General features: G+C 45.1%; 2 protein-coding genes across 3 annotated transcripts; one reads left to right on the top strand and one right to left on the bottom strand.

The window, feature by feature from the left end:
• Positions 1–228: 228 nt before the first annotated feature.
• On the bottom strand, positions 229–2,173 carry LOC133904618 (protein IQ-DOMAIN 19-like). The gene is made up of 3 exons (XM_062346091.1): positions 1,273–2,173; positions 934–1,179; positions 229–855 (listed from the first exon to the last, which is right to left on the bottom strand). The coding sequence occupies exons 1-3, from the start codon at positions 1,705–1,707 to the stop codon at positions 229–231; spliced, it is 1,308 nt and encodes a 435-aa protein (XP_062202075.1). The 5' UTR covers positions 1,708–2,173.
• A 14,605-nt stretch (positions 2,174–16,778) lies between these two features.
• On the top strand, positions 16,779–22,503 carry LOC133905468 (VAN3-binding protein-like). Of its 2 annotated transcripts, none has more exons than XM_062347262.1 (7): positions 16,779–17,148; positions 17,588–17,698; positions 20,606–20,999; positions 21,094–21,399; positions 21,491–21,540; positions 21,635–21,692; positions 21,832–22,503. In XM_062347262.1, exons 1-7 carry the CDS (start codon positions 16,858–16,860, stop codon positions 22,038–22,040), a joined length of 1,419 nt encoding a protein of 472 aa, XP_062203246.1. In that variant the 5' UTR covers positions 16,779–16,857; the 3' UTR covers positions 22,041–22,503. The 2 variants fall into 2 exon arrangements, with proteins under 2 accessions (XP_062203246.1, XP_062203245.1); XM_062347261.1 differs by having other exon boundaries at positions 17,585–17,698.
• The last annotated feature ends 1,261 nt before the right edge of the window (positions 22,504–23,764 follow it).

The following is a 23,764-nucleotide window of genomic DNA, read 5'->3' as shown; positions in this document are numbered from 1 at the left end:
CTAATAAATTGCTTGCTCCAATCTACACTTTTAAGAACCAGAACTGAAAAGATCCTCACACTCGCTCCAATACCAAAATCACCACAAGAAACAAAAACAAAAGCATATCCTGCATTCACACTGACAAAATAGGCACACAAACACACCAAGATTGAAGGTTCCGTTCTTCAAACTCTACAGCAAACGACACTGAAACTTCAGTCCCTCCTCGCTCACCACGACTGAGATTCATGCCATGCGCATTGCCGCGGTGGTCGAGGCCATCACGGTGCTCGGCGACCCGAACTCGCTCGCGCTCGCGCGCGCCCGCGACGCGCATCGCTCCATGCGCCCCGCGGAGCACCGCGGCGCGGTGGCGCGGGCGCCCGGCAGGTCCAGCGGGTCCAGCGACGCCCTGCACCGTGGGTCGCCGCTCCCGCTCGGCGGCCGCTCGCCGCACAACAGGGACGGCGAGGCCGCCGCCTCAGACGCCACCGGGCGCTGCCTAGGCGCGCTCTGCGACCGCGCCTTGGCGCGCGACGACTCCGTGTTCGCCATGTAGTTAGGGAACGGGACCGCGAACGGCGGCGCGTGGTACGCGCGCCACGCCTTGCAGCGCCGGCTCGGCTCCGACGCGGAGGTGAACGACAGGTCGTCGAACCGGCCGCTGAGCGTCCGCGCGCTCGTGTCTGTCAGCGCCGACGCCGTCGGGGAGACCTTCGGGTAAAGCTCGGCCTTCGCCGGCGTGCGGCTCAGCGGCGTCGAGTAGCAGCTGCCGCCGCGCCGCGCGCAGGCCCTCGGCGCGCCGTGCGCCTCGCCGCCGTCGTCCACCTCCACGATCTTGATGTTCTCCTCAGAGCCCCTCTCCACCACCTCCTGTACAGCACAGCCAACCGCGTACATTGCTAACTTATCGTGCCATGATCGATTGTTTTCAAGAACGCCAGTGCTTACAAGTGGCTTCCGAGATCGCGAGTGCTGCGGCGACTGGCGGCTCGGCGGTGGACGCGGCGTGGTGGTGGTGAGCTGCCTGCCGTCGTCCTCGAGGAGCCGCAGCCTCTCGGCCCGCGCCCACCTCTGGGCGTCGACGAGCGCCTGCATGCGCCGGAGCGTCATGTTCGCCTGCAGCCGCACCAGCTGGCCCCTCACCATCGCCTGCAGCTTCACCATCCCCCTCAGCGCGCACAGCGCCTTCCTCGCCTGCGCATCGCCAACCATTTCACTCCATCGAATTGCGCAGAAAACCAAGAAACAATCGATGCAAGTGCAATGCAACGCGAGAATCGCGCGTACCAGGTACGATCGGAAGGCCGACTGAATCTTGATCGCCGCCGCGGATTCCTCATCGTCACCGCCGCCGCTCCTCTTCGATGCCGGCGGCGATATAACTGTGTCCGCGGTGGCCGCCACGGCCTCGGGGACGGCAACGACGCCGTGCTGGTCCTGCACCACCGCCACATGCACCTCCGCCTCCGAGAAGCACTGCGAAGACGAGGACGCGAGCGGGCCCTGGCCGGACGCGCTCGTTTCGACCTTACCGCTGGTAGCCGCCGCCGGCCGCCGGAAGCTCCACCGCCTCTTCTCCTTCGCGGACGGCGTCGACGCCGGTGTCGGCAATGCCGACGACACCGACTGGCTGTCGGGGTCGGCCCTGTCCCTGTCCCTGGCCTTCTTGCCCTTCCTGCCGGCCACGAAGAAGCTTCTGAGCCACCTGCCTGCCTTGCCCATCTGCAGAAGACTCACTACTACAAGAACAAGGCTGCAGCCGCTGCTAGTAGCCGTACCACTGCGACTGCTCCTCCATTAAGCATTTGCATCAGCAGCAGCTGCGAATGCAGAGGAAGCAGAATGAGGTCGCAGGAGCTTTCTGAGAAGTGGAACGTGATCTCGTGATACTATCATGATGGATCACTCATCACTCTCAGACTCTCACTTCACTGCATGCTAGATTGTTCCACTACTCAGCTGCAAGTTGAGTGGAGTTCTCAATTGCAGGGAAATGGAGTTACATATCTGTAATTCTGTACCCACCACCACAAATGACTCCCAACGTTTATTGCAAACACTATGAAACAAGGAAAAACCTAACTACTAATTAGGGTCCCCATGTGAGATGGACAAGCTAATCAACCGTGGTTAATGGTGTGAGGAACAGAGGTTGAAGGGGTTTAAGGGCTGGTCAGAGCTTGCATGTGGCGAGTATCATCTTTTACGGGAACCGGGCGATCAATGTGGGCACTACTGCAGTCTCATGGTCCACAGCAGTGGCAGCAGTACTCTCTCATCTTCCAGAAAGCACACATGGGGGCAACTCAGCACAGCATTGCACATCAAGCTGCCCTCCTTGTTAGTCCTTAATTGGCCAGCATTTGATCGGATTATCAGCTGCTTCCTGGCTCAGGATCGTGCAAAAACCAGACTGACTGGATGTTCTGATCTTCACAGGATTGTGCTGCTGGTGATCAAGTGTGTGCCTCTGAGTCTTTGATGTGCACATGCAGATAAACAACTATGGAGGGAGCTGTTGCTGCTACTGCTACTGCTACTGCTGAAGGGTTCAATGTGCTAGGCTGGACGTTGGAACCCTGTAGCAGGACTGTGCGTCAGCCAAGCAGGGACCAATGGGCCGTGCATGCAATGCATGCATTGAAGCTGGGCAACGGATCTGGGGCTCTGGTTCGGTTCGAATGGGGGCATTCTGAAGCGAGGAATTGGGATTCTGTTCCCTCCCTCATTTTCTGGGAGCACTGGCGATCGATGCTGTTAAGCATCGTCTGTCAAGCTTTCGGCAGGTGAAGACGATCTGAGCACAGAATGGTGGCATCAGCATCCAGGTGACAACCCTCTCATCTTGCAGAAGGGTTTTAGGTCTCTGGTGGTGTTGGTTCGTGGTTCGCCAAGTATGCAGATCGTCAGGATCAGGCCAGAGCATGGAGGAGAGTGTTGGTTGGAAGAGAAGGCGCATGACCGAATCATTCAATGGTGCTGTGCTGGCGGTACTATGGAGAGAGAGAGAGGGGGACCACGAGATCTCTCTCGTCTCTCCTCCATTGTCATTGACCCCGGAAAAAGGTAAGTATATATTTTTTTTAAAGAATATCAGTATAACTCGTAGACATACGTACACACTCACACCACCGTATATACATATTCATATAACGTCTAATGAAAACCGAAGATATGAAGCTTGAATAATGATAAAGTTACCATATGTACCTCATTTTCGACAAACATATCTATCTCTGGAATATTCTATTTTAATAAGATATAAAATAGGCAAACCTTGAGTTTGATTTATAATGAGTAAGATACAACCATCTAAACACTGAGCCTCTTGGTTATCAGGGTAGGGTATGTTTGAGTGACCAGCTGGTGGGCTCTTGATATAAGATGTGCGTGGAACCATCCGTGATCCATGCTTAGTCAAAATAACAAGTTAGTTAATTAATTAAATTATACTAGCGTAGATCAAGTTCATTCCTATCCTGACACAAACTGGATGTCACCCAGTTTACTTTTTAAGAGAGAGGATGGTAACTTTGGATATAGGTGTGATACTGTGGGATGGTAACTTGGGACAGAGTCCTGAAAAAGAAAAGGCAGACGGAAATGGGCCAACAAGGTTTCGGAGTTAGAAAACATGTTAGCCCAAGGCCCATTCCTGGCAATCCGTGCCGGAAAATTCCTCGTGGTGGCCCAAACCACATGCTTCATGGGCTACACGTCTTGGCCCGCTGCCGTCGACGCCACTGTGGGCCGGGCCGGTGCCATGCATGATGGGCTACTCCCAGCAAGATCTTGGGCCTCCGGGCCTCCCTTTCTGCTGCAATCGTGGGCTCGTAGCAAGCAGCATCCATATTGGAATTCCTATACGCAGGGCGAACTACTCAAGATTTTTTTATATTTTTAAATCCAAAATTGCAAACATATGCGCCGGTTTGAAATTTTGCAATTATATAATCATGTATTGTTTTCAATGGGAGACATGTTAAAAAATAAAAAATTACATTCAATACTCTCAAAATTCAAAATACCATGAAAAATTCTGAAAAGAAATACGGGGTGTAAGGGATGCTATCATCTAACCCTCTAAAATATTTCAACTCAAACAATTACTTGTACAATAAGAAAGAAAGAAAATACAAGTTTTAGGATGTGAAATTTATCATTTTTATTTCTCATTATACAAGTCATATTTTTTATATTGAGAAATAGTTTTAACATAGATGTATCTATACAACTCCTTTTGATTGTCTTTACTTTTTTTTTTAACCACAAATACGAGGATTAGATCACAAACCAAGGTAACGACTATGTAGACTACCCATATGTGATCGAGACTCGGTGACAGAGACAACCTCGGTGCAGGAAAGCACTCTCCCATGAAGAACAATATAATCACCGAAGCATAAGACGTTATTCGGGGAAAGAGATGAGAAGCTCCTTTTAGTGACATTGGAAGATAAGTCATAGCAGAACGGTAACCATGTCTCCAAAACCTTGCTTTCTCTTTCGTTGAACCACGCCAGTTTCCAACGCTGCTCGCAAAATCCCAGGGAAACGAACGCCGTCAAACCCATTCGTCACAGAAAGGGAGCACACAAGGTATGAAATTGGCACTTTGCTGTCCGCTGAGGATGAAATTAATCAGGAAAAGAAAAACGAAAAAAGATGCACCTTGATTTACCATAAGGAAGCATAGGCTGCACCGCCATTGCATGCTTCCAATAACAAGGCAAGGAAATTCACCGTTACTAGTAGCGCTCACCTGTCCGGGCATCTTTTGCAATGTTCAGTGAAGGAGCTCCCTCCTTGTTTCACAAAAAGAAAAAGACACAGGTTAGGTGCATCGTAAGCTTAAGACCATCTCAATTGAGTTCTTTTCGTGGACGAAAATTCTTTTGCGAAGAAATTTTCGTTTTTAAAGTATTTTAATGGTTTTTTACTGTTTCTATCACGAAAGGGTTCTTAAGGCTATTCTCTGTAACATAAGATTATCTCTTTTTTTACTTTCACAAATCCTTTCGAATGAAAAGTATTAGAGATAGAAGAAAATAAAATAACCAGAACGGAAAAGAGAATCAGGAATGAAATGAATATGGTTAAGAATGGTCTAAGAACAGGATGTACGAGTACATGCATGAAGCACGCACATACATCTCCATCTCCCGGTCGCTTTCTCCTACCCACTAGCGTTTAGGGGTAGCAAAAATCGTTAATACCATGGAGAAATCGATGGAAACCAAAGAATCCATCCAAAAACCAAAGGGATTCAACAAGAAAATTGCACATATCTACATCTTCCTAACCGACAAGAGAAGAACCGCATGCCCAGGGGATGGGGACGACGACGACGTTGCGGATCTGGATCAAGAGCATGAATTGTTGTCGGCGATCACAGGCTACAAGCACGTCGGTCGTGCTAGTAGAGAGACCCTTCGCAGTTAGACCGGAGAAAAAAAAGCCCGGTCCGGAAGAAACCCAAGCTCGGCCCGATTTTGGCCCGCATAGTTAGGCCCGCTGGCTATTGTGGACGGGCTTGGCGGCAAGGTAGCAGCCCAAAAAAATGAGGTCTGACCGAAAATATTTAATTAATTTATTTTACAATGTATAAATCATAGGGTGGCCCGAGCACAACTCGACCACGGCCAAATTTTGCTGCTCGGTGGGATTTTAGGTTCGGGCATAGGCAACCATTTTAGGTCGAAATAAATCGATTTTTTTTTGGCCTGGCCCAACTAGAGGTGCAAATTACCTACCGACCTTTTTTAGTTCTATTAATAACATTATTTTTCTTAAAATGAGTATTTTTTAGAAAACTAGCATAATAAATTAAACTAAAAGAGGATCAACAAGTAACTTTAGGTTCATCAAATTGCACTCTAGGCCTGACCCATGCTCAGGGCTCCGCAGCCGGCGCCTCGGCCATCCTCCTCCTGTGAGCTTTTCCTCTGCAAATCTTCTTTCCTTGGTCGGGAAGAGTGGAACTCACGTGGTTGAGCAAGCAGAGAAGATAATAGCACAAGGCGATTGGCCCTTTCCGCGACATTCTCCTCCTGCTGCTTGCTGCTGCTCTCCATGCTCACTACAAGCGCATGACACTCAGCCAAGGCATCAAAAGAGATTTTTCGGAGGTCGTGGGTACGGGGGACATCATCGTCAACAACACTACAAGCATTTACACATGTACCTTTTTTGATTAAAAAAAGCTCAAAAACCTTCGACGGGATCTCTAAAATTTTAATCGGAAATTGATCTTTTCTAATTTATCTAAAATTTTTAAGACATCGTGTTATATCTAAAATTAGTGTTACGTAGATATTTACAAATCCAAGTTACTAAACTCACCATAAAAATTCTTTGATTTTATAATTTTCAACTTTGTGATCCTATATGTGGTTTTTTAAATCATTCCTACTAGTTTTACACTAAATCCAGCCATTTGGTCAAGTGTGTGATTTCCTTCAACGGTCTTTAGATGTTTATTTATGTATCTATATGATTCCAAATAAAAAATTGATTAACTACAAAGTTGTAGATCTCGTCGAGAGCTATAATTTTTATATAAAGTTTGTTTTCAACCGATCTCGTACAAAAAAATTATGAATTTATAAAATAAGTTGTATTTAATCTTCAGTGATAGGTTATAGCTATCACCCATCACTAATAACTCTATTCATACTTTGAGTAGCTTTTTGATACTGGTCGAAAGGAATAGGGCTGGTCAGAAGATCATTAGTGACGGGTCATAGCTATAAACTTGTCGAATCCCTGACAATGATTACAGCGTATGCTGGACAGTGAGTGCGTAATCGACGTTCCGGGTGTGCCTGTGAAATGTGTGTGTGTGTTTATTGCTCAAAAACACCAGAGTTCTCTAGGTTCAGGCCTCCTGTGAGGTAATAGCCATATATCATGTGTATTCTTCTTCATCCTCCCTCTTTACAGAAGATATTCCCTCATTTATATTTCAGGGGTAGAAGTCTTACAGGTGAGCCCAACAAAAAGACATATGCCTACCTAAGAAACGATATAAATAATCATTACATACATTCATTGTGCCTGCCCTGTGTCACTGCGACGCCTGTCCCGTCCATCGGTCGCACCCCGTTTGTCGCACCCGAAGCGCCTAGCCTACCCTGTCCTGTCGCAGGTTTCCCACGCGCGTCTGATGCGCCCCCTGTCACGTATGCGAGCCTGTCTCGCAACAATTAATATTTGCGGGACGGGATATGGGAACTCCGCGTCGACCATGTCGCCTCAGGCAGAGTGAACTGTATGGGGAAGGAAAACGGCGTGCGTAGCGGTATTAAATGAGATTTGACTGGCCTAGACAAGTACCTACCCCACAACCAGTAAGGACTGGCCGCGGGGAATCATGCGAAGGCCCTGGCCTTGGTTGCGCTGACGTCGACTGGTCGCGCGTGGGTCATGGGCCAAAGAACGAAAGTTGATACTGCCCAAAACTGACCATTGCGGGCCATCCTGGTGGGGGACCCCTATATTCTTTACATCGAAAAACTTGTCACTAATGTGCGTTCTTCGAACCAATTATCCTCATAAAAGTGCTCAAGATCCGATCTGTCATTAGTGACGGGTCATAGCTATAACTATCACTAATTTGCATTCTTTTGACCAGTTATCCTCATAGAAGTGCTCGAGATCTGACCAGGGGGTAGAAGTCTTACAGGTGGGCCCAACAAAAAGACCCATGCCTACCTAGAGAAATGATATAAATAATCATTACAAGTATACATGCGTTGTGCCTGCCCTGGGTCCCTGCGGCGCCCGTCTCGTCCATCGGTCGCACCCCCGTTTGTCGAGCCCGAAGCGCATGGCCTGCCCTGTCCTGTCGCAGGCTTCCCACGCGCGCCTGATGCGCCCCCTGTCACGTCTGTGAGCCCGTTCCGTAACAATTAATGTTTACGGGACGGAATACGGGAACTCCGTGCCGACCATGTCGCCTCAGGCGGAGTGAACTGCCTGGGGAAGGAAAACGGTGTGCGTAGCGGCATTAAATGAGATTTGACCTGCCTATACGAGTACCTGCCCCTCAACCAGTAAGGACTGGTCACGGAGAATCCTGCGAAGGCCCTGGCCGTGGTCGCGCTTGCGTCGACTGGTCGCGCGTGGGTCATGGGCCAAAAAACGAAAATGGATACTACCTAAAACTGACCGTTACGGGCCATCCCACTAGGGGACCCCTATATTATTTACATTGATAAACCTGTCACTAATGTGCGTTCTTCGAACCAATTATCCTCATAGAAGCGCTCGAGATCCGATCATTAATGACATGTCATAGCTATAACTATCACTAATTTGCATTCTTCTGATCAGTTATTCTCATAGAAGTGCTCGAGATCCAACCAGTCATTAGTGACGGGTTATAGCTATCACCTGTTATTAATACTTTTCACATTAGTGATGGATCATAGTTGTTACATGTCACTAATAAGTGGCAACTGCACTATGCGGTCCGGAAGCTATCTTTTGTGACATGTGTCATCTTTACCTGCTCTGTCATCAGTGATGGGCTTTCATGTGAGCTATCATTGCGGTTTTTAGTGACGAGTGATTTCCTCTCCCGTCACTAATGATGTGTTATCAGTGACGGATTTTAGCCGGGTCTCAACTCGATGTCACATTATTGGATCTATCACTAATATAACATTAATGATGATTTCTGAGCAGCCACCACTATTATGATGTCTTTTATGTTAGTTTCTTACGTAGTGATCTTTTTATCAAGAAAGATGAATTGCCACATAATATAGGGAAGACACCGTTGTCAAACAAAATAAAACAACGTCTGAAAAATACGTTGAGCACTCAATTTATTGTTCTTATTTCAGATGGTATACCTCCGGAGCCTGTGCAGGGGTTGCAACCATCAGATAGCCCAAAGGCCAAACCGGTTCATTTGCCAATACAACGTTTGTATTTGTCCAATCTGACACCTTTTCTGAAAAAAGGAGAGAAAATAAACAGTGAATGCTGGGAGAAAAAGGAAGCTTCTTATTTCGATGGTGGCATAAAATACAAAACAACAAGTTCAAAAAAAAATGCATAGCGACAAGTTTAAAAAAATGCAAAATAAGTTAAAAATGGATTCAACCAACCAAAACTGTTCGTGTTTCCTTCAGTATAAAAGGCTGAAAACTCTTACGGAGGAAATAAGCAGACCATGCAGAACTAAATTAAGGACTTCATGGGGGCTTTGGGCAGTACACGTTGTCGACTTGGGGTCAGATCATTTTTAGTAGTTACTTTAAATTTTTATCCTCAAAAATACTATTACAGCATCCTCTATCAGTACTACAACATCCTTTATTTTTTTTTATCTTCAGTAGGTACCCCATTTACTACCTTCTATTCCTCTTTTTCTCTCTCCGGTCTCGCTATCAGCCTCTGTGAACAGTACTGCCAGAGTGTTGCTACAGTATTGCGGATGCTACAGTAATGCCACAGATTTACAGCTCTATCCTCTCCCTCCGCAACATCGTAGCAACACTGCAGCACCGAGTACCGATTCTGCTGAAGATACTACAGTACTACTACTGTAACCCGTAAAACACTGTAGCATCCAAATTTGCAAATTTGAAGGTTCTGCTAGAGTTGACCTCACGTAGAACGGTGTCCACGTTCCGACACCAAGCAACCTCGACGATACGTCGGCCCTTCGCCGCCAAATGTGATAACGCCTTCACGGAGCCTGCTGGTCATACCGCTGGCATCGTGGTGTATCTCTCTCCCGTGCCCGGCCTGTGCAATGGATGGGAAATTGTAAGACAAAACAATAATGTGTCCATTATGAATGGCATATTCTTTTGAAACATCACATACCACCAACGTACGTGCAATAACAAATTAATACTCTTGGCTAGCTACCATGGGTAGAGGTCAGCGACGGTGCACGGCTCCTGGACGTGGAGTAGACTAGTGCGAGTCCATGGTACGTACCAATATAGGTACTGCTGGTACGTGTATTGGTCATAAGATGTGCCCTCTTGGATCGTATCTTGGAGTGTCTTCTTTAAAAGTAATTTTTATAAGATTTTATTTAGAAAGATTCTTATGAGATTCTATTTATATCATTTATTTTTATTTAACGACTGAGCTGAAAAGAAAAGAGAGAGTAAACATATATTATAATAAGAAAGTTAGTCTTTTGTATAACTAGATTTTATAAAATTTGCTTCGGCCTCCTGAACCCACAAATTAATTAACCTAGAACTACATCCTCGTAGTCAGGTCAGGGAGGCTGTTTGGTAGACCCTTGTTCGAGTCATTGAAGGGGAATAACCAAAGTGTATAAACAAGTAATGTGTTTATAACTTACGTAATCACGTGTGCATGCTGGCAGGGACACGATCTCCTAATGGTAGTGGGAACTCCTGTCGAACTGCCTCATTAGTCAGTGTGGGGGCTAGGGCGGATCCAGGTTAAAGTTAGGGATGCATATGACACTGAGTAATTTTACGTTTTTAATAATATTTTATATGTATCAGATTTATAGGACATCTTTTAAATAGGACGTACCTACATCTCTAGCATAACAAGTGGGACATTCGAATATTTTGGTTATAGGTCTACCACTGATAGGGGTATGTAATCTTATTAGATACCGTGGCTATCGCGCTACCGTAGCGTGAAAATAACACGGGCCAAGATGCGACATCACAAAATTACTACGCGAATGACCGGTACGTGACATTATTTTTATTCACGCTGTCGTGGCGCGAGCATGGAAATTTTTTTGGATTTTTAAAAAAATCAAAGGGCGCTGGTAAGATCGAAAATCAGAATTTGTTGGTCCGATTTTGGTCCAATTTCGGTCAAATTTGGGTCACATTTGAATAATTTGGTCAAAATTAAATAATTTCAGCCAATAAACTAAATATCGAGGGTGACGATAAAACCGAAAATCGGTAAAAAAAAATGGCCGAATTTGTTTTCCATGGGTGCGAGAATAGGTATTGCCGCGCTTCGGTAGCACGAGAATAACATGTGTCCTTGTACCTACATATTTTGGTGTCCCCATGTCACGATTACTCATTTTCGTGCTGCTGTGGCCTGACAATGTATATATTATTTTTGCAATTTTGTCAACCGGCGTGCAGCAGTTGAAGGTGGATGCCTGATCGATCGGAACCGATGCATGTCACACTCGTCGGCGGCGAATTTCGGGGTGCCCATGTCCGGACTCGCACGCTGAAAGAGATGAATGTTGAGAGTTGAGACAGGATGGTTTAAAAAAAAGGGTGTTGAGAGAGCTCTCAAATCCTACCCGCCCAAATCCACCCATAAAACCAGCCTAAAACACATGAATTTCTCAACATGACTTTCGGACAAGACTCAAAATGCTGATTCATATTTAGAGGCCTATCTTTTAATAAAGCAGGTGTGGTAAAAAAAAACTGCAACTCTCCAGGGTGAATCTTTTTTAGTGTATAACCTAATTATAGAGAAATATATTTAGTTATCTGTATCTATTATTTTAGTTTAACTTAACAGAGGCAATATCATAGTTTGAGAGTAAAGCTCTGTTCAAGCTGTACTCCGCAAACTGCCTCGACTGATGTAGATTTTCTATCCACTTATATAGACAGATCCACTTGTCAGTGTCATAAAATCATCTTCATGCGAGTAACAAATCATAATCTTAACTCTTACTTCCACTCATACAATCTTAAATTCAATCAACCAAATAAAAAATCAACTTAACTTATTTAGATATATAAAACTAACTAAACAAACTTCTTTTAAGCAAATATTACTTCGCTAGATCAGCCCAGCCAAGTACAGAGTACTCCTACGCATCTACAGGAGCTGGTCTGGTCGTCTAGTACTGCACTGTAGTGGTGCTTGCATCATCTGCACGGTAGCTGCATACCAGCAGCATCTTGCTGCATGGGGCCGGCTGCAGCTGGACGAGCAGAAGCAGGACTTGAATGCGACTGTACTTGCCGATCCGGCGATGATCCCCGCTCGCTTTCCCCCCTCTCCTTTTCGTGCTGCCACCAGCACCGTATTTTTCTTTCTTTCTCGTGCACCTGCAGAGTCTGCTTCGCGCGGTAGCAGCTCGGCACGGTCCATGGTGTGTGTTTCAGTGGTCAACTAACTCTGCCTGCATGCATCTAATCTCATGTTGTTGTTGCAGTAGCAGTTGACTAGTGCGCCGGCGTTTCTTTCCAGCAGCTCAAATGATCGAATGACCGAACTTTACATGCATGGTGAGCTACATATGTGTAGCTGTAACTAGTTTCAGCGGGTCATGATCATCTTCGTGTGGATCAAACCCTAATATATAACCGGTTATCACTGTTAATTCAGCTAAATATAATAGTATCACTCTCTTGACCTCTGAAAAGGATGGACAAATGAGAGGTAGGGAGGATTGGAGTGGGGTCGGTTTGGAGTGTGTTATGTCTTTGTTTTATATGATTGCTTTTGAGCTTGGGCCGATGCACATGTACTTAGGTTTTAGGCTCTACAGTGCATATGGTATATGAACTTCAAGCTCCACAGTGAAACGGATATAGGAAGCTGGGAAACGGCCCCGGCCCGGCCCCGGCCCCGGCCCCACCCAATGGGAAATGTTTTTTCCCGTTAAGAGCCACATGGAGAAAAAAAAAATCACCCCATCCTCTCCCATAATGGAGGAATTATGCATCGGAGACCGGAGAATGGGTCCCATTATCATCTCTACCGTTACCACAGTTGAGCAGTACGGAACGAGCTAGAACTGAAACTGATTTCAAGCCTCCCTCTCGAGCATGCTGCTGCGACTGTGGCCACAGCTGATGGCCGGCATGGCAAATCATGGGAGGAGTAGCCATGCATAATTGCCGCGCGTTTCTGGTGGGTGGGGCCACCGTGCAGAGACTGGTCAGGCTAGTAGGCTCAGCGAGCTGACACTGTACTGGAGAAAGATATACCAAATGGTCCTGGGAATGGTACCTAGGAGTACTATGGTAGTTGCAGCAACACTCGGGTATGTCTTGGACCTCCCTCTCCCTGTGTGTCACGAAGAAGAACAGGCAGCAAAAGGGGGCAAAAAAAAAAGGGCAGATAAATTCTCGGAATTTGGTTCGAGTTAAGGATTTAAATCCAAATCCTCTGTATCCAGACCAGGGATTAAAATTTCATTGAAATTTTGAGAAATTCGGAGGATAACGAAATATCTAATTTTAGAATTTTCTTTCACTGACATATAAGACCCACGGAACATATGATGAAAAATAACCGAAATTTTAGCGAAATTTGGCAAATTTCAATCTTTTTGCCGGTGAAAAAAAATTGTAAAAAAATTGAAATCCCTGATCGAGACATGCCCTCAACTTTATCTAGGAACTCACGTTCTTCATGTTGTAGGCATGACACGCTTCAGTTTCTAAGCTTAGAGAGTAAAGGCAAAAAGACAATAAGTAGATACATAAGATCGAATCTCTTCAAAAAAAAAATCAGACAATGTTCGAGCGGCCTGTCATTGAGACAAAAACGTGTTAAGCATATAAGCACTTTCGACTTGATTTGCAGTGGTCAGTTACGCAAGACGGGAAGAGAGTTTCCTTCTTCAGAGTCCTTTTATCCCAATATTAAGGAGAATGTGTGGGCCTTTACTGAAAGAAGATTGTTGATCCCCTTGCCGACTCATTCCATCCTCCCCCCGGTGGGTCGTCCTCTTATTCACTCTCGTGAGCAAAGAAGAAGAGAGACAGCATTCAAGCCAGCAATGGACTGAGGTATGAGACGATAAAGGTAAAGAGAAGGGGCCGTCGTTGGTGCATAACAGATCTTTCCTATCTACGATCTTTCTCGGTGCATAAGGCTTCCGTCGGCATGGATAAGAATCAGTTGCTGTCCAACTAATATTGAATAACTTTGCATCAGCTCTAAGTCCAACCAAGTAAAAGCGATCCTAAACAACACACAAAGCATCATGACCACTGCAATTTACAAAAGTCCCAAATGCAGCTCAACAGCCTGCAGGTTTTGTATCATCTGCGGTTTATCCCAACACGAAACGTCACTGTTGCAACAGCACATCCAAGTGTGCCTACTGCTCTCGCAGAAGCAGCCAAGAGCTGGAGAAGAAAAAAACAGAAGCTTTTCTCTCGTCATCTGAAGCAAAGAGAGGGCAGGGAGCAAGTAGTAAAGCGGCGAGGCCCATCCAAAAAGGTTAAGTTAGGGGTCCAAAGTCTAAACAAACAAGACAACTGATGAAGCATACTGCAGGATCGAAATAGATAACTAAAGTGGAGGTAAATATATGTTTTATAAATTTATTGTGAAATAGATGATTTACTCTCTATTTACCAAACACTCCTAAAAACGTATAAATAGACACATATATTTTAGAGAAACAAAGTAAGAAAGTTCTAAGGTAAATAGATGTTTTATTATTATTTTAAATAAATGATTTACTTTTTTTCACTCAACGCTTTTCAAAACCGCACAAATAAAAACATAAATTTTAGAGAGACAAAGTAAGAAAGAAAGTTTTAAGGCAACATGACTTCACGAATGAAGTACAAATTATAGACTCTATTCGAGACAATTTCATATATCTTTATGCACAAAGCTTGAGACTTGAATAAATAACAAAGAAAAAGATAGTCATTAAATAGCAACTTCCTAAATTAATGGTCTAGAGGCAAGGAGATTTAAGACACTCTTAAATATATGAGTATATGAATATTTATGACTCTAACAATAAGAAAAATTACTTCACAAAGGTAAAGAAAAACTGTAGCTAAAAAAAATCATAACCAAAAAAGAAAAACTTATAAACTTGTAAGGGAACCAATAGAGAAATACTAGAAGGAGGGGAATCCAAACATATGCAAAAATATAAACTCCATTGCTCAAATATGTCAGCCCTATTTTAAGCGGCTTATAAGGATTTTTCTCTCAAAAACTCACATCTATTACATAGACTAAACACTTATCTTTCTCGTCTCTAAAATTCTAATATTAGGCTTTCAAATGAGTGGTACAAGGGGTTCAAATAGTTATTTCAAACTTTTTCATAGCCATACCCTTCTATTTATAGATGTAGAAAATTTGACCCATAAGTTTTCTAACTTGTTACCAAAATACTCATCTCTTGTATTACACTCCTACCTACCACCGAAGGTATTTTGTTCCATTTCTTACTCCGTCCATCGAACGACCACGACGCCTTCATGATATAGCTTCGCCTTGATGCAAGCTTTTTGATGTTAGCACATACTCCTTTAGTCCTCCTATAAGTTTGAGATCTAACTGTAAAACCCTCTACACGCTTTTCAAAGCGTGACTCGCTATTTGCTTACATCTTAAGTAAGTGTTCTGATGTCGACACGTGTATTCCGTCTTACGATCCTAATCGCCGGCAAGTCTATCCCTCGGGCCGTCTTGTCATTTGCACCGGTATCCCTTTCGCTTGACTTTATCAGTACATCATCTTCATCCTCTGTTTTATACTTTGCTGGACCTCCACGTGTACATCTAGGATCACCTTTGATTCCGTATGGACTTCTTGATCGTTCGGCACCAAACACCCACTTAGCTTCGAGTATCTGTCGTTAACCGCCAAGTTACATCCATCACCTGCACATCATGAGACAAGCAAACACATTTCTCTAACTTCAACTTTAGTTTATCCAAAATCAAAATACTCAAACCAAACTTAAGCAATCTAAAACTTGATAAACTAAATTGATAAATTTATCTATCACTCATCACATATAAATCAACTGAAACACATTTTAGTTTGGTTTCTCACGCATTATACTGTGACATTGTTGGTTTGATGTATCTGGGGAGTGGGTATAGTTTGGAAGGAAAAAAAAAACGATGTGGTGTTGTTCTTTCACCGTGTGTTTGGTAAGAATATGGCCGCGCTACTCATCTCACCACCTCCTACCATATCTTCGTCATATCGATTCAGCCTTCATTGACTCCTAAAACAGTTAGTCGATACACCTGTATTTATAAAGCATTAGGTACTCCGCATCTGATCAGTCATTTCATACCGACAAACATATATAGTTGACACTATCTGATCAGTTGCATATAAGTGATTCTTCGCCGTTGTTGATATTGACTGTTATCAAAGTGGGAGACCATCAAAAGAAATTACGACCAATATGTCATTTAAAAAATATTCGATCAAACTTTTAAAACTTTGATTAACAATAATTTTTAAAATATTTAGTTTAAAAATGATAAAGGTATATGTGTAGTATCACAAGTTCAATGAATTTTATAAATATATTATAGTAAAAAATAGTGGTCAAAACTATGTATTAAAGATTGTATCTTATTTAAAATGATATGTATTAATGACCAGAGTGAGTAATAAATTAGAAAAAAATCTCTCTCGCTTGATAAAAAGTAAACAAAAGAAAAAATAGTGAAATATCTCAGTACTGTCTTTCCCAGGATTCAAAGTTATCAAGCAAAGCTGTCAAAAATCACACAACAGCTTTATGCATAGACGGTTAACCCATCTCTATTCTCCACCAGGGATTAAAATTTTGATAAAATTTTAGTAAAATTTTGTGAATTTTAGGAATTTTGAGAATTTCAAAGGAGAACTAAACATCTAATTCTACAATTTTCTTTCACTGAAATATATGACCTACCGGCGAAAAATAACTAAAATTTTATCAAAATTTCATAAATTTCAGTTTTTTTTTTGCTAGTGATCGAAAAAAATTGTCAAATCCGTGTCTCCACCCTCTCACTCTCCACCCTCACTCTCACTCTATAAAACCGCCCACTTCCCAAAAGCAACCACCGCTGCCTCCGCTTCCCACCACCTTTCCGCACCCACGCACGACACGACCGGGCGCACTGCGTACGCACGCAGCAACCGCCGCTCCTCCGATGAACGACGCTGACGCCAGGAGAGAGGGCGGCGAGCTTCCGCTCTGGCCGCCGGAGCCGCCGCGGGACCCGCTGGAGTTCCTATCCCGCTCCTGGAGCGCGTCCGCGGCCGATGTCTCCCGCGCGCTCGCCGCCGCGCCACCGGCGCTGCCGCTGGCGGCCGGGGTGGGGACCATCGCCGAGGAGCTCGACGGCAACGGCGGCACCGGAGCCCCGACCTCCGGGAGCTCCTTCTCCTTCGCGTCCGCGGCCACCTCGCAGCTCATTATGGACCGGATTATGGAGCAATCGGTGCGTTCTTGGCTGCCAACTTCTCTTAAACAAACAAAAATCCGGTCTTTTTTTAAATTTTACACAGCGTTCTTTGAGTCCTTTTTCGAACTGATTGGTGTGATTTTGTCATGTCGTCCTGAATGTTTGGTTTGATTTCACATCCCCGTCCTGTTTTTTCTTGCCGATTAGTACTTTCTTTAATGCTACTATCTGATATCTGACTACCCTGTACTCCTGGAGTAAAGTGAGGACAACAAGAAGCAGACAAAGATGATATTTTTTTTCTCCATAAGCAAATCAGAAAAGAACACAGGAAAACATCGTATTTTTTTAGTTGCGCAGCTGAATCCGAGCTGATGATTTCCTGCTCTGCTCCGGCTGCAATTTTAATGCTTGTTTCCATCGATTGGGGTACTAGATTTAATGCTAACTAATTTCTTGTTTTGCTGGGCAGCAGGAAGTGTCGCCGCTGACCTCCGGCCGGCTCTCCCACAGCAGCGGACCCCTCAACGGCGGCGGCTCGCTCTCCGACAGCCCGCCCGTCTCGCCGGAGATCGACGATACCAAGGTGTCCCTCTCCCTTTGTCCCTGCCCCTTCACACTAGCAAGGTTCTTGGTTGGCTAATTAATAATCCATTTCGTCCTGCAATCTAGATGGACTTTCTTGTTTCCATTTAGACTTAAAATCTAGTATTCCTTGGGCATGTCCAACATTTCAATTCACAATTTTGGCAAAAGACACATGGTAGCAGTAGTACTTCTAGCTGCTTAATTGCTGTCTCTTCTGCTTGTTAAGCACTGGATTTTTGTTTCATATCTCAGTTGGCGGGCATCTAGGCTCAGATATGGTGTGTATCTGTCTTGTGGTTTTCTTGACCATTTCACTGAACTCTGTAGTCTGTATGAGCTGGTTATTTGGTAGTTGTTTCCTTCGTTCGTTTGATGCTCTTTTTTTCTCTGGAAATACAGCACTTGTTTATTTGCTACTTCTGTTGTATGGAACATCCTAGGTCAAAGACAGGTTCAACAAAGTTGTGGACACAACTTTGATAATTGCATGGTTTAGTGTTGGTTAATAAGCATATGTTCGTCGCATATTCAGGTTAGCAGTAGCTGTGCAGCTAGCTAGAGCAGAAGCACCGGCCTTGGAGGCAAGCAGCTTTTTCTTTCACAAAATTTTCTGCAAGAGGGAAAAAGAAGCAAAGATACAGTAGAAAAAGAAATCGAACATATACCTTTCTCTCCATCCGATGAAATACTTTACTTTTTCCATTCCATTTCTCTGTGAATTCACAGATTTGAGCAAAGTGACTACGTCTAAAAATCATTGGGGAATGCAGTAGATTTTACAGACAAGACATGTATGGGAATGTCTTTTGTCTGTTCAATTCCTCACCCCAAAATGGGAGATCTTGTGGTTGTAACCTGCAAGTGTAAACTAAAACGTTTCCTTTTCTTCCATGCTTGTCCCTTTGCTCGTGAGTCATGCCTGCTTGCCCTGCCTGGGTTTTTCCCTTCTCCTTTTGCTACATTTCTCTGTTTGTCACTGCTGTAGTTGTTGCTTGTTAGAGTAGCGTGTGCCTGTGTGCTCTCACAGCAATGATTGCTCATTTTCATTTCCTTTTTGCCGTTTCATAGGCGTGCGTTACCTTCTAGCAGTGCTAGTTTTTGTGCACAGCTTATCGAGACTAACAATTGAACCGTGCCATCTGAGCTGATGTGAAACAAGCTTTAGGGTTATGAAAGGGATCAGCTGTATGGAATAGGATAGGGTCGTTCTCTTTTGTCCAGGCAGCCATGCCTAGTGAATGCTAGTTTTTGATTGGGCTTTACCATTGACCAATGCTTTCCGAATTCAGAAAATCTATTGAGTGGAAATGTTTTTGTTAACCATTCTTTCTTCAGTTGAGGAGTTTTTTTTATTTATTTTTAGACCTTTTAAACTAATATTTTAAAAATAGCACGTGTGATACTAAATTCTAGGAACTAGCCTCTTTTGTCGGTGTGACTCATAATTTGGCCACGCCAATACATGTGACGTTGCTAACGTGGTCATGCTAACGTCCCCGCTCGGCATCTTACCACGTAACCCCTTTTGTCACGCTAAAGTTCATATCGTGACTCACATCTTAATCATGCCACATGTATTAGTAGGATCAAGTTGTGAGTCACGCAGTGTGCTTTGGTGTGACAAAAAAAAAAGATAGTTTCTAAAAAATTTAGTTTTTCACATGTTATTTTTAAAATATTAGTTTAAAAAGGATTAAAATAAAAAAACTCAGTTGGGTCACAAAGCAATGTAAAATGCACTCACAGTCTCCACTTACACCTATGTACTGGTAGTCAAGTTTTGGCCTTGCTAGGAACAGAAATTTCATCAGAGTTCATGGTCAAAAGGTCTGATTGGAAATATGGCACTGCATGTATTCACATGATCCTCTTCCAGTCTGCCTCACGCTGCTCATTTCAATCTGAAGAAAACCAGGCTACGATCTCAGTACAGTGATCTGCATTGGTTCCATTCGTTTCTCCTGTCTTGGTGTGGTACTGTGGTGTGTTGTTCCCTTCTGAACATTACTGTGCCCTTTTAGCTCTGACCATGATGGGGTGTGATGTGATGGGCTTTGGTGCTTGCTTGGTGTTGAAGAAGCTTTGATTCTAGCTGCTGCCATTCCAGCCCTGCAATGCAAGTATGCAACTGTCATCTGGTCTCCTTCCACAAGCAACGACTGCAACATGTGCAGTTCTGCCACTCCCTCCTCCTTCTCAAAAGCAACAGTATTGCAGGCCTATGCAGCTCTTGCCTCCCTCACTTTGACCTTTTTGCCCCTCCCAGTCTCCTGCCTTTCTCACCCCTAATCAAGTGTTATTCCTCCAGCTTTTGTGTTCTAACCTAATGGTGCAGTCTTTTGTCTGCTCGATCGGTCGATCCATCATCCATGCATGGCTAACTCTGTTCTCCAAAAATGCTGCTGCTTGGCTCTCCCCTTTGCCTCCATGATGTCGTCTTTCTGTTGCTCATGGCACACTGATCAGTGGTCACTGGTGCATGCGTTGGACACCCATGGCAGCACGCTTCACATTCCCATCAATGTGCCCGAGCAGCCTAGATTAACGTCATGGAAACACAATGATTTGCACTGGTCAGTAAAAGGTGGCCACACTTTGCAAAAAGTATCGCTACTGTGAGTAGTGTATGACAGACTAGTTGTTTTTGGATACATTCTGTCAGTTTGTAGTCTGTTCTTGGCTTTGCTCAAGTACTGTGTCATATTTACTGTAGCTTAAATATATGCACCGGTCGATTAACAATTCATTTAATTTGCCTAGTGATGTGTTCATGTAGCAGAATAGGATTTCAGCTTAGCTGTTCCAATCAGATCAAAGTTTTGTTTGCATTATCAAGATTATCTATGATGCGCTGAACAATACTAAACGCTAACTACACAGTTGCCGTTCTGCAAAAATTATGCAGTTCTGCAGAGCGGCGAGCACGGCGAAGCCGCAGCCGTACCGTGGCGGCAGCAAGACGGTGGGCCGGTGGCTCAAGGACCGGAAGGAGAAGAAGAAGGAGGAGACGCGGGCGCACAACGCGCAGGTCCACGCCGCCGTCTCGGTGGCTGCCGTCGCCGCCGCCGTCGCCGCCGTGGCGGCCGCGACCGCCGCTGCCTCGGCTTCCGGCAAGGACGAACGCGCCGCGCGCACGGACATGGCCGTGGCGTCCGCGGCGACGCTCGTGGCCGCGCAGTGCGTCGAGGCCGCGGAGGCCATGGGCGCGGAGCGCGGGCATCTGGCCACCGCCATCGGCTCGGCGGTCAACGTCAGGACCCCCGGGGACGTCGTCACCATCACGGCCGCCGCCGCCACAGGTTTGCCATTGTCAACCAAATCTGCAGCATTTTGTTCGTTCCAATTGGCGGCCGCGAGTGACCTGATCGCGCTGCGTTTTCTTGATCTTTGCAGCGTTGCGTGGTGCGGCGACGCTGAAGGCGAGGTCGCTGAATGAGGTGTGGAACGTTGCGGCGGTGATCCCCGTGGAGAAGGGCACAATGGGAGGCGGCGGCGGCGGCGGCGGCCATCATCTCCACAGCCACAAGCACAATGGCCATTTGAAGCAGCAGCAGCATCATCTCAGGGAGCTCGACAGCAGCAACAGCAGCAGCAGCTTCAGCGACGAGCTCGTGCTGGCCGAGGAGAACAATTTCCTGGGCATCTGCACCCAGGAGCTGCTCGCCCGCGGCACCGAGCTCCTCAAGCGCACCCGCAAAGGTACCGACCGCACCAATGGATGCTCCTCGCGTTTCACACGATGAATCTTAGTGTCGCGCCGTGTGCTGATGAGGATGCTGATCGTGTGCAGGAGCGTTGCATTGGAAGGTTGTCTCCGTGTACGTCAACCGGATGGGCCTGGTACAACATGAAGCTCGTGTTCTTGAGTTGCCATAATTTTGTATTGTCGTGCGTGATTTTTTTTCTAACTCGTTTATGAATGCCATTTTGGCAGGTGATGCTGAAGATGAAGAGCCGGCACGTTGGAGGCACCATCACCAAGAAGAAGAAGAGTAAGTGTGCAAGCCGCAAATGTCCAAAGAAACCAGGCCACCACATATGGGCTACGGCCATGGCTGGCTGCACGCTTGTCTCTGTGTCCCGGCCACCGGTGACACTGACGCTGACTCTCATGCCGTTGTGCAACTGCAGGCGTGGTGGTGGACGTGTGCAGGGACGTGGCGGCGTGGCCGGGGCGGCACCTGCTGGAGGGAGGGGAGCACCGCCGCTACTTCGGCCTCCGGACGGCGGAGCACCGGGTGATCGAGTTCGAGTGCGCGAGCCAGAGGGACTACGAGATGTGGACCAAGGGCGTGGCGCGCCTCCTCAGCACCGTCGACGGCCGGAAGCGCGCCCTCTGAAGCCGTTCATCCTGGCGACGCTGGTCAGCCAGGTCGGCGACAACTGGCTGGCCACCATTGGCATCTTATGCAAGGCGGTGGTGACTAGTGAGTGATTCACGACAGGGATCATGTAGCTTCTGTTGTTAGAGCTGAATTAAAATGAATGGCGATACCGTGAGTAAAAAAATTCTGCGGTGCCGCAACCTTTGAACTGTGTTCTTGCAGACCTTTTCCGGTGATGGTGTGTGTGATTGTACGTATGTGGGGAATGCATGGTGAGCAGAGGAAGGAGCTGGGGTGGTAGAGTCGACCTTCGAATTGTGTTCTTGCAGTTTCTTTTGTTTTATTTTCTTTTGTGAGAAATAAAGTTAAAATATGTCTTGTTTTATTTATGATGAGTGATTGATATTGATATTTATTTGGTTTGATGATTTTTGATTTTATATAAGCTTTAATGTGATTTGAATTGATTGTGATTTTATTTGAGCATATTGATTATGGACTAACTGAAATTAGAATTAGAAATATATGTTTATTTGTCTCATAGTGTACAAGTGATGGATGCAACTTGACGGTCGATGATCGGATGATTAGGGCTAAGCAGAGTGCTTGGTGCTGGACGATTAAGGAGGTTGGACGGAGTAAAGGGTGATCTTAACTGAACATGTAGAGGTTAAGCAAAATATAGAAGTAGAATGAAGATGGTGTGTTGATAAAGTCAAGCGAAAAAGATGCTGGTGCACGTGATTAGGCGACCCGAGGGATTAGGACCAGGAGAGACTTACCAGCGGTTAGGATCGCAAGACGGAGTACATAGGTCGATATCGGAACGCTTACTTAAGGTCTAAGCAAGACGGCGAGTCATGCTTTATGAAGCGTGCTAAGGTTTCGCGGTTTGGTCTCAAAACCGTGGGAGGACTGGAGGAGTACGTGGCACCATCGTAAAGCTTGCGTCGAGGTGAAGCTGAGTCGTGAACGCACCACGGCCGTCCGATGAATAGAGCAGAAAATAGACTAAAATACCCTCAGTGCTAGATAGGAGTGTGCTATAAGAGATGTGTATTTTTAAAAAAAGCTAGAAAACTTATTATTCAAGTTTCCTAAGCCTATAAATAGAGAGGTATGATTATAGGATGAGATGAACCAGCCACTTGAGTAGGATGAGTTCTTTGCCTATGTAATAGGTGAGAGTTTTGAGAGATAAATCTTTGTAATCCGTTTAAAATAGGGCTGACCTCTGTTGCAATAAAGTTTATTTTTCTTCATGTTTTCGTGCTCACCTCCTTCTAGTTTCTCTCTATTAGTTCTCTTGCAAGTTTACAAGTTTTTCGGTTTTTGGATTTAATTTTTGTTTTGGTTTTTGGGCTGAAATTTTAGCATCTTATGAGATCGTTCTTCTTGTTGCTAGAGGCATAAAATTCGCACACACATGCTTATTTGATGAGGTCCTGAATTCATTTGCCTCTAGACAATCAACTTGGAGAGTTTCGTTGCTCGGTATTCATCATTTTTTATTTCTTTGCAAGTTGTGATCTGTCGAGTGCTAAGACGTATTGATTGATCTTAAATGGAACCAATGTTTCATATATCATCTATGGAATCATGTTGCCTCGATTTTCTTTTATTAAAACTTCTCTCTATTTTTTTTATTCCGCTTGAGTTTTGTGGTGCGTTATGTGATTTAAATAAGAGATGGTCATCGATTTCATAAGAAATTTGTTAAGTCACATATTCATCCCCCT

This window comes from Phragmites australis, chromosome 22, assembly GCF_958298935.1.
Source record: "Phragmites australis chromosome 22, lpPhrAust1.1, whole genome shotgun sequence".
In the NCBI taxonomy this organism is placed as follows: domain Eukaryota; kingdom Viridiplantae; phylum Streptophyta; class Magnoliopsida; order Poales; family Poaceae; genus Phragmites; species Phragmites australis.
This window is presented reverse-complemented; position numbering and strand designations above follow the sequence as displayed.